This window comes from Pseudorasbora parva, chromosome 17 (genome assembly GCF_024679245.1).
Source record: "Pseudorasbora parva isolate DD20220531a chromosome 17, ASM2467924v1, whole genome shotgun sequence".
Classification (NCBI taxonomy): Eukaryota; Metazoa; Chordata; class Actinopteri; order Cypriniformes; family Gobionidae; genus Pseudorasbora; species Pseudorasbora parva.
In genome coordinates, this window is record NC_090188.1 from 21,615,422 (window position 1) to 21,628,349 (window position 12,928).

Genomic DNA, 12,928 nt, shown 5'->3' on the forward strand with positions numbered 1-12,928 from the left:
AGCTATGTACAACAGTACCAACTAAAGTACAGAGTTGCATAAACACTCTCTTCTGCTTTTTAGATTTATTGGTTCTGCAAAGGTCTATCTTAAAGAATTGGCTGCTGGTCAGACGAGATCTCTTCCTTCCAAGAACATTCCTCTCATTAATGAGAAGAAACAGGAAATTGGGGTATTTTTTTTTGTTTGTTTGTTTTTTGTACAGTATGGATCAACTAAAATTAAAATCCTCTTCTAACTGTATTTCTCTGCATTCACTACTTCAGGCAACTATAAATTTAACAATTGGTTATGAGCCTCCTGCGAGTACCGTCCCAAACCCAAATGATCAGAACATTGGAGATGCCAACACTGGAGATACAGGTTAGGGTTTTGAGTTCCTTACATCTTACTGACCCACATAAGCTGCTCTTCTTTCATGAAGCAGTTGAGATAGACTGCACTACAAAGTTGCAGGGAGACTGAAGGCATTTGTGTTTACATACAGTATGGAAATTATTGATGCAAATGAGAGACAGAAAATGGTTCAGCCAAAAACAAAAGCGATGCTCCTACATTGAGTCTTTGTGCCTAACAATAACTAAACTAAAAAAACTAGGTCATTGAGAAATCATTACAATATTGACGTCAAAACTTTATTAAGACATTATCATGTGACTGCCCACATTTACATATCAACATCTATACGGTTTCAGCATCTTGGCAGGGCTGTTCAGTCAGTTTTTTTAATTTTTTTTATTCACCGAAATTGTATGAAACTTGGTAAAGGTTTTGGCACTTGCTGTGGGTGAACAAAAAGTCATGTACATGTAATTGTCACACTTGTATTGTCCATCGTCAAAATGACCGCGTTGGAAATAAGTGGGAGACAAATTTCATCTATTGGAATTTCCAATATTTCCAATTTGGAAACATTTGGTACTGCACCCAAACAAAGTCTAGTGAAAGCTAATCTTTTTTAGGGATCAACCTCAAACGTGGAGCAAATTTTGAGCTTGTTTAGATGTATGAGTAAAGAGTTTAGAGTAAAACGTGTTTTGAAAAATAAAAATTTCATGTTACAATTGAAAATTGTATTTTTGTGCATTTTTCATAACAATAAATGTAAAATATAATCATTTTTTTCAAGTTCACTTTTTGTCCCATAAGTAAAAATATGCCATAAGTCACCTTAAAAGTCCTCTAATCATAAGCCTGCGCTCCAAAGTATTAAAGATTTATTTCAGGTCCATGCTCAAAAAGTAAATAAATGGATTATAACTACTGCATTGTGTGTGTGTTGGCTTTGCTTTTAGTTGGTGAAGAGGAGAAAGGTGTTGATAGTGATGAAGATGCAAATGTGGCCGACCCAGGGGCACCTGGGGTTTCTCCCTCTGGACAGCCTGGAAAAAAAGACTCAAAAAAGATGGTTCGTACAACTCGGAAACGGCAAAAAGCTCTGGCCAACAAACCCCAAGATTTTCAGGTATGTGTTCTTATTGCTAAATGTCATACCTGAAAGGTTGTTGAGCTTTAACCCGTTACCATTATTTTCACTTAGATACGTATTCGAATAATTGAGGGTCGACAGTTACCTGGCAATAACATAAAACCAGTCACCAAAGTAAGTGTGTGCGGACAGACACACAGAACAAGGATTCGAAGAGGAAACAATCCGTTCTTTGATGAGGTATTTTGGTTTTCACTGATCCCATATGACTTCCTGTAAAACATATTACAGATGCACTCTGCACTGCACCTATTTTTTCCTGATATTTCTATTGCTCTTACACTTGCCTCAGTGAGTCTACAATCTATTAAAGGGATCATGAACTGGCTTTTTAAATTTTTATACTGTTGTCTAAGGTCAACTTATGACATTCAAAAACATCTTAATAAATAATTAATAGGCTATTTTGTACCCTGGTTTTGAGCCTTTCTCAAAGCTTTTCTCTGAGAAAAGAACAAAGAACGGCACTGAAGTCATTCTTAAGAAGGAAAGATGTGTTCAGAGTTTTGCCGACCGGATACAGCAAAAGTTTAATCTATCAACAAGCTCCGCTTCACGTTGCTCTGGTTGGTGGTAGAGCTATCCTATCACGTGCAGAGGGAGTTTAAAAGACAACCGTTTATCCCGCCCCTCGGATTGAGCCCTGTCAATAGGTGCATTTACATGGAGCACTTTAATCGGTTTAACAGTCCAATCTGAATGAAAATGTAATCTGTTTGAGAGGGGTGGGATAAACCTTTTCATGAACCGATCAAACAAAAAAATTAATCATGTAAACTACCTGACCCAATAACTTTTCAGTGTCCGTCCTTATATGAAGTGATACACAGCGCGCGCCTTCACCACTGACTGCGTGCCACGCTCACACGCAGGCTATAAGGTTGAGAGGAAAGTACATTTTTCCGAGGGGTAAACTTTCTATTTCGTAAGAAGTTATGAAGATAATGTTGGCATAATGACATAGACATAGCCTGGCTACATCCACTCATCTTGACAGCGTTTGTCCCAGGCACTTTCTACTTCAACTGTGCCCGACAGAAGAAATATTTTTTTTCTGAGATGATTACACTTTACAACAAATAAATAGCTTTTATAAAACCTTATAAGTCCTGGTGGCCGTTGAGAGTTGCAATGGCATCTGTGAATACATTCCAGCTGCTGGAGAGGACAGCGTCAACATTTCTGATGCGGCAGACAAACTGCTCTGTGATGATTGCGATTGAAAGTCAGCACATGTAAACCCCAGATCGGTTTAGATAACGTCTCATGTAAACAGTCCACTGAATCTTTCAAACAAAATTATTTTAATCGGAATGACAAAAAAGTGTGCATGTAGACGTGGCTAGTGGTGAGTTTCCAGACCAAACATCTTGATGTGGGTCTGGCTTGTCAGGCTATGATTCGCCCACAGTGCTTGCTAAATGTCTTTATCAAACAAACACAAGGATTTATCTCTCATCCACCTGCGATTGATTGGAATGTTACTTTTTATTACTTGACTCGTCCGATCGATGAATATAACCGTGAACCAAGATTGATCACGAATCGCAGTACAATGAACCAACAACACCACAAATAAAGGATTCTCCAGCCTGTGACAGCATGCTACGTGATGTTCAGTTAGACACGTACACATAATCATTAGATATCAAAAGATCTGTAACAATTCAATACTATCACACACACACACACACACACACACACACACACACACACACACACACACACACACACACACACACACACACACACACACACACACACACACACACACACACACATTTCCAGTTTCAATGAGGGCAGTGTTTTACTGCACTCTGACGTCACAGAGAGGCACATTCCCGGATCAAGCGTTTGCCGAGCCAGTTGTCGATAAAAGCTTTTCTTTGACTAACAAGGAGGTTTTCAGCTCTGAAACTTACAGGATATTCTTATATTAACTTGATCTTTTAGATATCAAAAGCTCAAGGGAAAGTTGATTTCTCAATTTATGACCCCTTTTAATTTCACACTGAGGCTTCTTTAACTAAAAGTGCTGTTTGTTTCATGTTTCATGGCTAGTGAATATGATTTGATTTACATTGCTGTTTCCACAGATTTTTTTCTACAATATCAACATGCTGCCTTCTGAGCTTTTTGATGAGAGCATCATGATCCGGGTAAGATGGGTCTTGAGATGGTCATGGCACAACACAAAAGAAGATATGTTCCATGAGTTGCATTCTATCAACCAACCATTGCCTATTGGTAAATTCTAAGGACTCTGATTGGTTGAAAACAATGTTGTTTCTGGATCAACACAAGATGAGTATCCAGGAACATGCCTGCGTGTTCAAATCCCATTAAACAAATGATTAGTATTTTATTATAATTTGCTGCTGAGAGAGTTTGCACAGCAGTCTCTAGTTCATATACTATGGTTGCAGCTTTTTTTATTGTATATCTAATAATAGATACATTTCTCTCTTAAATCTAGGTGTATAATGCCTACTCCCTGAGAGCAGATAGTCTTATGGGGGAGTTTAAGGTACACTTTCATATAATCCACACTATCCTAATGTCATTTGAATATTTACAATGCGCTCATGGCTTGGTTAGAATCACAATATCTTATTCATATCAATCATTTGTGAAGAGTGCTTTGATAAGTATGTGTCCTTACAAACTTTTTCAAACACTGTTTTAACAGCTAGATGTTGGCTATGTCTACGATGAGCCTGGTATGTGAAGAGTTTGGTTGTTGGATTACAAACTATATTGAGTTATGCAACACAAAGACCGTTTAAGCTTTGTCACACCATTGCATATTTATATTTTTGTAATGTTTTTTTCTTTGGCAATCTTTGGTGTGTCCCCAACAGGCCATGCAATTATGAGGAAGTGGCTGCTCCTAAGTGACCCAGATGACTCTATTTCTGGAGCCAGAGGTTACCTGAAAGTCAGTATGTTCATAGTAGGCACCGGAGATGAGCTTCCGGTAAGTTCCCAAGTCACTCTGAAACTTTTAAAGAATTGGCATGCAATTTTAGGAACAATTCGCTCTGTTTTACAACTGGCATGTCAGAGCCAAGAGTCTGACATATACTGCAGTTGCACATTAGACGACCTGAGTTTGAGTTAACTTTTTGATAAAATTGGTGGTTAGGTGGAAAAGCGCGAAGCCAGTGAGGAACAGGATGACATTGAAAGTAACTTGCTGCTGCCAGCTGGAGTCGCTTTACGATGGGCTACGCTGAGTCTGAAAATCTACCGTGCTGAGGACATGCCACAGAGTAATAATGACAGCAACACACCACTCCAATTCTATATACTGCCATTTCTATTATCATAGTCAGTAACATGCTACTTTTGTCATGTTCAGTGGATGATGCATTTGCCCAGACGGTAAAGCACATATTTGGCGGAACAGAGGAAAAGAAAAATTTGGTGGATCCTTTTCTAGAAGTCAATTTTGCTGGCAAAAAGGTAAACAAGAAAAAGGATAGATGTTTGTTGTTGAAGAATTGGACTGATTGGTAAAGGATAGAGATGGCTTGCTTCTTTTTTTAAGGTATGTACAAAGATTGTTGAGAAGAATGCCAATCCAGAGTGGAATCAGCTGATTCACCTGCAGGTTAAGGTAGGAAGGGTGATAACCTGTTATTATGTTACCTGGTTAATAAATAGTAATGCATGTAAAATCAAGCAATTAAATTATGACAATTTCCATGTAAAATTAGAACAGTGGTTGTTGGAAGTCTAACATACAGTGCACAAAATGGGTGAATATTACAATATCACTTGAATCTTTCATTTTAGTTCCCATCAATGTGTGAACGTATCAAACTCACTGCCTTTGACTGGTAAGTTCTTTATATGAATAATCATTTTACAGAGCTGATATATATATATATATATATATATATATATATATATATATATATATATATATATATATATATATATATATATATATTTGATGGCTGTGGTGTGCATAAAAAAATGGTAGTGTATATATACTACAATTTTTATATGCACACCACAGCTGCATTTATTTGATAAAATACAGTGAAAACTGTAATATTGATATTGTGAAATATCATTACAATTTTAAATAACTGTTATATATTTTAAAATGTATTCCTGTGATGGCAAATGCATTTGTAGATTTTTTCAAAAGCATCAAAATAAAGTATTAAATACTCTAATACTCTAATCTGGTGGTTGACATTTAGTTGTAAAGTTACTCAGAGTTAGTAGAATGTCTAAAGTGGATGATCAAACTCGAACACACATTGTTCAAGTTTTGAATAGTAGTGTATAATCATAAATATACTGTATGTTGGTGTTGTGACCTACCATTCTGCTAACATGCACATTGAGCTTTGATGCTCCTGTCAAATCTGTATTGTCATTTCCCAATCCTGCTGTCCCCTACTTCTCTCCATCATTTCCTGCCCTCTCTCTCTCTCTTCATAATACTATTTTTTTCATATATTTGGCTCTTGTCTTTGACAGGGATCGGCTGTCAAGGAACGATACTATTGGCACCACCTACCTTAATCTGACTAAAATAGCATCTTCTGGGGGGGAAATTGAGGGTACAGTAAAATTCTTTGTTTGTGTCGTGTGAGGTGCAGGTATGAATTAATATAGATTTCATTGAAGTATATTAAAGAAGTATAAATTGATTTTTTTTCTTTTACACTACAAACTTTATTTTAAAATAGCGAACTTTCAAGTTCACTGTTGAACAATTTTATAAAACTCAATTTCTTTATCAGAATCCTACTCAGAAAATGGACAGCCTCCTTCCTTTAATGGTATTGTGAATTTTATTGTTTTTAATATTATTTAATTGAATAATTTTTATGTTTATGTTTAATTGTATTTTTTAAGATGTTAAAATAACCCAACATTTTACATATCAACTTCAGGCTCCAAAATGTTTTGACATGTCCGTTTTGTGATTTATGTACTGTACTTCACCTTAAATCCATTTGCTTTATGCTTTTAGTTAAAACCGGATGTGTATTCATATTTCTAGTATTTAAAAAATATATATTTTTGTGTTTAAGTTTTAGTTGTTCTGTGCCTATATCAGTCATTGTGAAGCATCTCTAACCAATTATTTTTCAGTGGACACCACAGAAGCTGAGGTTGGCTTTCTTCCAGCTTTTGGGCCTTGTTATATTAATCTTTATGGAAGTCCAAGAGAATTTACTGGCCTACCTGACCCATATGAGGATCTGAATTACGGCAAGGTTAGTGTTGAAGAGAAAAATTCTATGGTGGGGTATTGGTGAGACCTACGATATGGAACATAATGAATACTGGCCAAACCCAGCAACAATCTTAGAAGGAAAACATCTTGACTTTGAAGATAATATTGTCATGTAGTGTTTGCTTTGTATAAAAAAAGAGCAAACAGAACATGCAGCCATTCTACACCGCCAGTTGTATGTTGCACAATCTTTGGTAGTTGTCAGAGCTGTTATTCTAGGTCTGTGTGTCTCAGGGTGAAGGGGTGGCCTATCGGGGAAGGGTTCTGATCGAGCTTTCCACTCAGCTGGATGACAAAACTGACAAGAAAGTGGAAGACATTTCAAATGATGACATTTTGGTGGCACAGGTAGGCATTTTCCCGCTCTGTTGAATCTAAAACTAGGGAATTTCAAATAATATGATATCACAGTCATTATTTTTGTAGAATAGAATTCCAAGTTTGTGTTTTATGTATTTTTTCTGTGCAGAAGTACCAGCGGAGAAGGAAGTATTCCTTATGTGCCGTGTTCCACAGTGCCTGTATGCTTCAAGAACCTGGAGAGCCTATTCAGTTTGAGGTCAGCATTGGAAACTATGGAAATAAACTGGACTCTACATGCAAACCTCTGGCCTCCACTACTCAGTATAGCTGTGCTGTTTTTGATGGTGAGTTTCTCATAATATCAGTAGCCATAACATATACAAACAGTCCAAACCCGGAGACCTGCATTATTTTGGTAATATTTTTTTTTTTTGTTTTCCCACAGGAAATCACTATTATTACTTGCCCTGGGCTGATTCTAAGCCGGTTGTTATCCTCACATCTTTTTGGGAGGACATAAGTCATCGTTTGGATGCGGTGAACATCATTCTCTACATTACTGACCGACTGGTACGATGTTAATGTATTTTCATACCATGCAGCGATTCAGCAAACAGATAAATGATTCTGAGCAATAACATATTTTTATGCCTCTTTCTTTAGCAATCCAACATCATCTCTCTGAAGACGGCCATCATGGCTAAAGTGTCTGACTCTCGCCTAGCTGAGAATTGGCTGAAACTTATCACCCAACTCATCGATGACCTTTCCAGGTAAATCCCAGAGGGTAAACTTTCTTATCACCATCTTTTTATTATTACTTGCAATTGCCCTTGGAGCAGGTACTGTTGTTTCAAAAACAACATAATTATTAACAATGATGTTTGTCTGACAGGATTTTTTCAAATGTCAGTGATAACCATGACAAGATGAAATATCATCATTGTGATTATAATTCCTATTTAATTAAATAATTAAATCACATTGTTGATCAAATATAACAAGAAAAAAAGAATTGCACAGAACAATGCATTTATCAAAAGCCTCTAAAATGCAAATAAAAACATCCCGGTTACGTCTGTAACCTTAGTTCCCGGAATAGGAACGAGATGCTGCGTCACCGCTCTGGGAACACCTCTGCGTGATTGCGTCGTGAAGCACGTATGGAATCAGTCCAATGGAGAGATGGAACGTCAAAGGCGGGTGACGTCATCCACCCGGAAACTATAAAGCCTGCCTGCAAACACACGCCCCCAGCTTCTGAGAAGACCTGAAACAAGCAGCTAGGGGGCATGTGGGGAGTATGGCCGGGTGACGCAGCGCCTCGTTCCTATTCCGGGAACTAAGGTTACAGACGTAAAAGGGATGTTCCCGTTCAAGGAACTCGAGCTGCATCACCGCTCTGGGAATGAGAATACCCACGTCCCCAGGTGCCGGGTGCCCGCCTGTTGAATTGTCTAAGGAGCGATCACCTGAGCCCCAGGAGTAGAATTTATGTCTAGTTCGTAGAACCTGACAAATGTATGAGGCGAAGACCACCCTGCCGCATCACATACATCTTGCAGGGAGGCCCCTGCCAAGAGAGCCTGAGAGTCCACCATATCCCGGGTAGAGTGGGCCCGCACAGCCAAAGGAGAAGGCTGCCCGACCGCCACATAAGCGAGTGTGATGGCCTCGACCACCCACTTGCTCATCCTCTGCTTTGACACCGGACCTAGCACATGGCGGCCCCTGATATATGGCTGGAAGTGTTTCAGAGCCTGAAACACGGCCAACATTTCTAGACAACTTATATGCCATAAATGCTGGCCCTCCTGCCACAGGCCCTGGGCCAAGCGACCACTCATGAATGCCCCCCAGCCCGTCAGGGATGCATCCGTGGTCAGAGACACGCGCTGACATGGTGTCCCCAGGGATGGGCCTTGGGCCAGAAACCAAGGGTCCTTCCATATAACCAAGGCACGGAGACACAGCCGCGTGACCTTGATTACATGAAAGGGGTTTCCCCTCTGGGAATATCCCTTGGTCTTGAGCCACCACTGTAACGGTTTCAGGTGCAAAAGGCCGCAAGGAATCACGTTGGCTGCTGCTGCCATCAGACCTAACAGTCTCTGGAACTGCTTTACAGTGAGTGACTGGTCTAACTTCACCCCCTTGACTGATGAGAGAATCAACCCTATACGAGGCTCTGATAGACAGGCCCGCATAGAAACCGAATCCCAAATCACCCCCAAATACGTGACCCTCTGGACTGGCGAAAGCACGCTCTTCTTGGAGTTGAGCCTCAGCCCCAACCCCCTCATGTGAGCGAGCACAGCATCTCGATGCTGGGCTGCCACACGAGCTGAATGAGCAAGAATCAACCAATCGTCGATGTAATTGAGGATCCGAATCCCTTCCATCCGCAAAGGGACTAATGCCACGTCCACACACTTCAAGAACGTGCGGCGTGAGAGGGCTAGACCGAAGGAAAGTACCCAATATTGGTATGCTTCTCCCCCGAAAGCGAACCTCAGATACTTCCTGTGCTGCGGAAGGATGGAGACATGAAAATATGCATCTTTTAGATCTATGGTCACAAACCAGTCCTCGGACCTGATCTGTGACACAATTTGTTTGAGTGTGAGCATCCTGAACTTGAACTATAAAGCCTGCCGGCAAACACACGCCCTCGGTTTTGCCACCGAGCGGTTCAGGACGCGAAGATCTAAAATAGGGCGCAGCGCCCCATCCTTCTTTGACACTATGAAGTACCGGCTGTAAAACCCTGACTCTCTGTCTGGCAGAGGGACTCTTTCTATCGCCTCTTTCCGTAGGAGAGTCTGTACTTTGTGAGTCATGACCAGAGCCTGCTCGGGGACCACCACCGTGGGCAGAATCCCATTGAAAGGAGGTGGACGGCATCTGAACTGTAGGGCGTACCCCTTTTTTATAAACTGCAGGACCCAACGAGAAATATTTGGCAGATTCTCCCACTCTGCTGCAAAATCTACTAAGGGTACCAGCCTCTCGAGGCTGCCCTCTGATGTACTCTGCACCGCGAGTGCTCTCTCACAGCAGCAGATGAGGCCTGGGGTTTACGGGGAAGGAACTGCTTCAGCGCCACTGTCTGCTTTTTGGCCTCCTGGAACCTGTCGGTGACGGTAGTAACGGCGTCACCGAACCGGCCCTCAGGAGACAGCGGCGCATCAAGCAAAAATGTTTTGTCCTTCTCCTTGATCTCGGTCAGATTTAACCAAAGATGCCTCTCCGTGGCCACCAGGGCTGCCATAGAACGGCCAATACATCTGGCCGTCTCTTTAGTGGCACAGAGGGCTAAATCTGCCGAGGATCGGAGCTCATGATCTGTATCAGCCCCAATCTCATCACTTTCCCCCAGGTCCTTCAGCAGGTCATCCTGGTATGCCTGCATAATAGCCATTGTATGCAGACATGTGGCAGCCTGACCTGCTGCTGAGTATGCTTTACCCACTAAAGCAGATGTTGACTTTAATGGCTTAGTGGGCAAAGCGGGAGCTTTAATGGCGATGCCGAATCGGGAGAGAGATGGCTCGCGAGCGTCTCCTCCACCCTCGGCATCGAACCATAACCATGCCTTTTCAATCTTCAACCCCCGCATCGATACTGCAGACATCAACCTCCTCGGAGGAAGACAACTGCAGATCTGCGGCCACACCCCGGGCGGGAGAAACCGCAGAGCGGGCTCCTGAACCCGGAGAAACAGGCGTGGATCTAACGGGTGAAGGCTGAGAAAGGGCGGGGCCCATCTCAAACCCCTCCGTTAGATCCAGCTGCGAACCCCACGACATGGACTTCCGCTGTGCCTCGGCAGCAGCGGGGCCCGTGCCGCGGGGAACGCGAGCCGGGACGCCCTCCTCAAAGATCGCCCGGCGGGATCGCAACACGCGGAGAGGCAGAGCCTCACAATGCTCGCAGCCAGCACCCTCAAGTGACGACTGCGCCTGCTGCTCACCCAAACAAACAATGCACATCGGGTGTGTATCCCCGCTCGTAAGGAAGCGCGAGCAGGGAGGAACACACCTTCTGAACGACTGTTCGTTCGCCATAATCTCTCACTGTCAGTAATGTGTGTATTTCGGGAAAAAAACAACAAAGTCTGAACTCAGACACAACACAGAGACAGTTTGGACAATGAAACATAGAGCGCTTGTTGAAGGCAACAGAAGCTGGGGGCGTGTGTTTGCCGGCAGGCTTTATAGTTTCCGGGTGGATGACGTCACCCGCGTATGACGTTCCATCTCTCCATTGGACTGATTACATACGTGCTTCACGACGCAATCACGCAGAGGCGTTCCCAGAGCGGTGATGCAGCTCGAGTTCCTTGAACGGAAACTATATGACATATCAGTTAAAGTAAAATTGACTAAAATGAAGTATGACTTAAAAAATACTGACTAACTTAAAAGAAAAGTTACTTATAGTTAGTAGAATGTCTAAAGTGGACTATCAAAATAAAGTGTAACCCTAACTTTATTTTCCTACCATGTCAGACATGTGATTAACATGATGCTGAACTGTCACATGCCTGTCCTGTCTTGTGTGCACTTGTGGGTTTTGTTATGTTGAGCATGTGCTCGTGTCCCTGTCAGTTCCCTCCCCCTTGTTATCTGATTATTGGTTAATTTGCCCCACCTGTTCTCCCTCATTATCTGCCTTGTTTGTTCCCTTTATAATCTCCTTGTGTTTGTCAGTTTGTGTTGGATCCTTGTGTAATGTCTGCGTCTTCCGTCCTCCCCGTGATTCTGTTGGTTTGTTTAAGTTTGTATTTATATTATTCTATTATGTGTTTTTCCCCCTTGTGGGTTGTTGTTTTGAGTTTATGTTTTATTTTATAATAAATGATCATTTTCTGCACTTGAGTCCTCGCACCCTTTTCCATTGTATGTGACGTGACAGAAGGATCCAACCATACTATGAGGACTCAGCAGAGAAGTTCTCCCTCGGTGCCAGTTCCGGGGGTCCCGAGTCCGGGAATCCCGAGTCCAGACATGGCCTGGAGGGCCGTAATGGGAGGGTTTGTGGTGGCAGTCCTGCATGCTTGGGAAAAGCACAGGGTGTCATCCACCACTCCGGTGGTCCCAGTTCCGGTGGATCGTGTTCCGGTGGTCCCTGTGCCGGTGGATCGTGTTCCGGTGGTCCCTGTGCCGGTGGATCGTGTTCCGGAGGTCCCTGTGCCGGTGGACTCCGTTCCGGTGGTCCCAAGTCCGGAAACGGCCTGGAGGGCTGTGATGGGATGCTTTGTGGTGGCAGTCCTGCATGCGTGGAAGGAGCACAGGGCTTTATCCGAAGCCCCGGAGGCAGTTCCGGTGGTCCCAGTTCCGGTGGATCGTGTGCCGGTGGTCTCAGTTCCGGTGGATCGTGTTCCGGTGGTCCCTGTGCCGGTGGATCGTGTTCCGGTGGTCCCAGTTCCGGCAGATCATGTTCCGGTGGTCCCAATGCCAGCAGATCGTATTCCGGTGGTCCCAGTGCCGGTGGATACTGCTGGACTGGAGAAGTTTCCCCAACGCCCTGCCTGCGCCGCTGAGGCGCCCTGCTCTCCCTGCGCCGCTGAGGCGCCCTGCTCTCCCTGCGCCCCTGAGCAGTCCTGCTCTCCCTGCGCCGCTGAGGCGTCCTGCTCTCCGTGCGGCGCTGAGGCGTCCTGCTCTCCGTGCGCCGCTGAGGCGTCCTGCTCTCCGTGCGCCGCTGAGGCGTCCTGCTCTCCGTGCGCCGCTGAGGCGTCCTGCTCTCCGTGCGCCGCTGAGGCGTCCTGCTCTCCGTGCGCCGCTGAGGCGTCCTGCTCTCCGTGCGCCGCTGAGGCGTCCTGCTCTCACCGCGCCGCTGAGGCGTCCTGCTCTCACCGCGCCGCTGAGGCG

At 43.5% G+C, this 12,928-nt stretch overlaps 1 protein-coding gene across 1 annotated transcript in view; it reads left to right on the forward strand.

Moving 5' to 3' along the window:
• myofl (myoferlin like) overlaps positions 1 to 12,928 on the forward strand; it is a 30,493-nt gene that overhangs the window by 3,656 nt on the left and 13,909 nt on the right. The window contains exons 4-22 of the mRNA XM_067422038.1: positions 64 to 172; positions 267 to 363; positions 1,296 to 1,465; positions 1,541 to 1,669; positions 3,586 to 3,648; positions 3,966 to 4,016; positions 4,179 to 4,209; positions 4,351 to 4,466; positions 4,635 to 4,761; positions 4,851 to 4,954; positions 5,040 to 5,108; positions 5,288 to 5,331; positions 5,987 to 6,069; positions 6,253 to 6,291; positions 6,608 to 6,732; positions 6,987 to 7,100; positions 7,222 to 7,399; positions 7,501 to 7,625; positions 7,719 to 7,828. Coding sequence (XP_067278139.1) covers positions 64 to 172; positions 267 to 363; positions 1,296 to 1,465; positions 1,541 to 1,669; positions 3,586 to 3,648; positions 3,966 to 4,016; positions 4,179 to 4,209; positions 4,351 to 4,466; positions 4,635 to 4,761; positions 4,851 to 4,954; positions 5,040 to 5,108; positions 5,288 to 5,331; positions 5,987 to 6,069; positions 6,253 to 6,291; positions 6,608 to 6,732; positions 6,987 to 7,100; positions 7,222 to 7,399; positions 7,501 to 7,625; positions 7,719 to 7,828 — 1,884 coding nt within the window. The remainder of the gene's footprint in view (positions 1 to 63; positions 173 to 266; positions 364 to 1,295; positions 1,466 to 1,540; positions 1,670 to 3,585; positions 3,649 to 3,965; positions 4,017 to 4,178; positions 4,210 to 4,350; positions 4,467 to 4,634; positions 4,762 to 4,850; positions 4,955 to 5,039; positions 5,109 to 5,287; positions 5,332 to 5,986; positions 6,070 to 6,252; positions 6,292 to 6,607; positions 6,733 to 6,986; positions 7,101 to 7,221; positions 7,400 to 7,500; positions 7,626 to 7,718; positions 7,829 to 12,928) is intronic.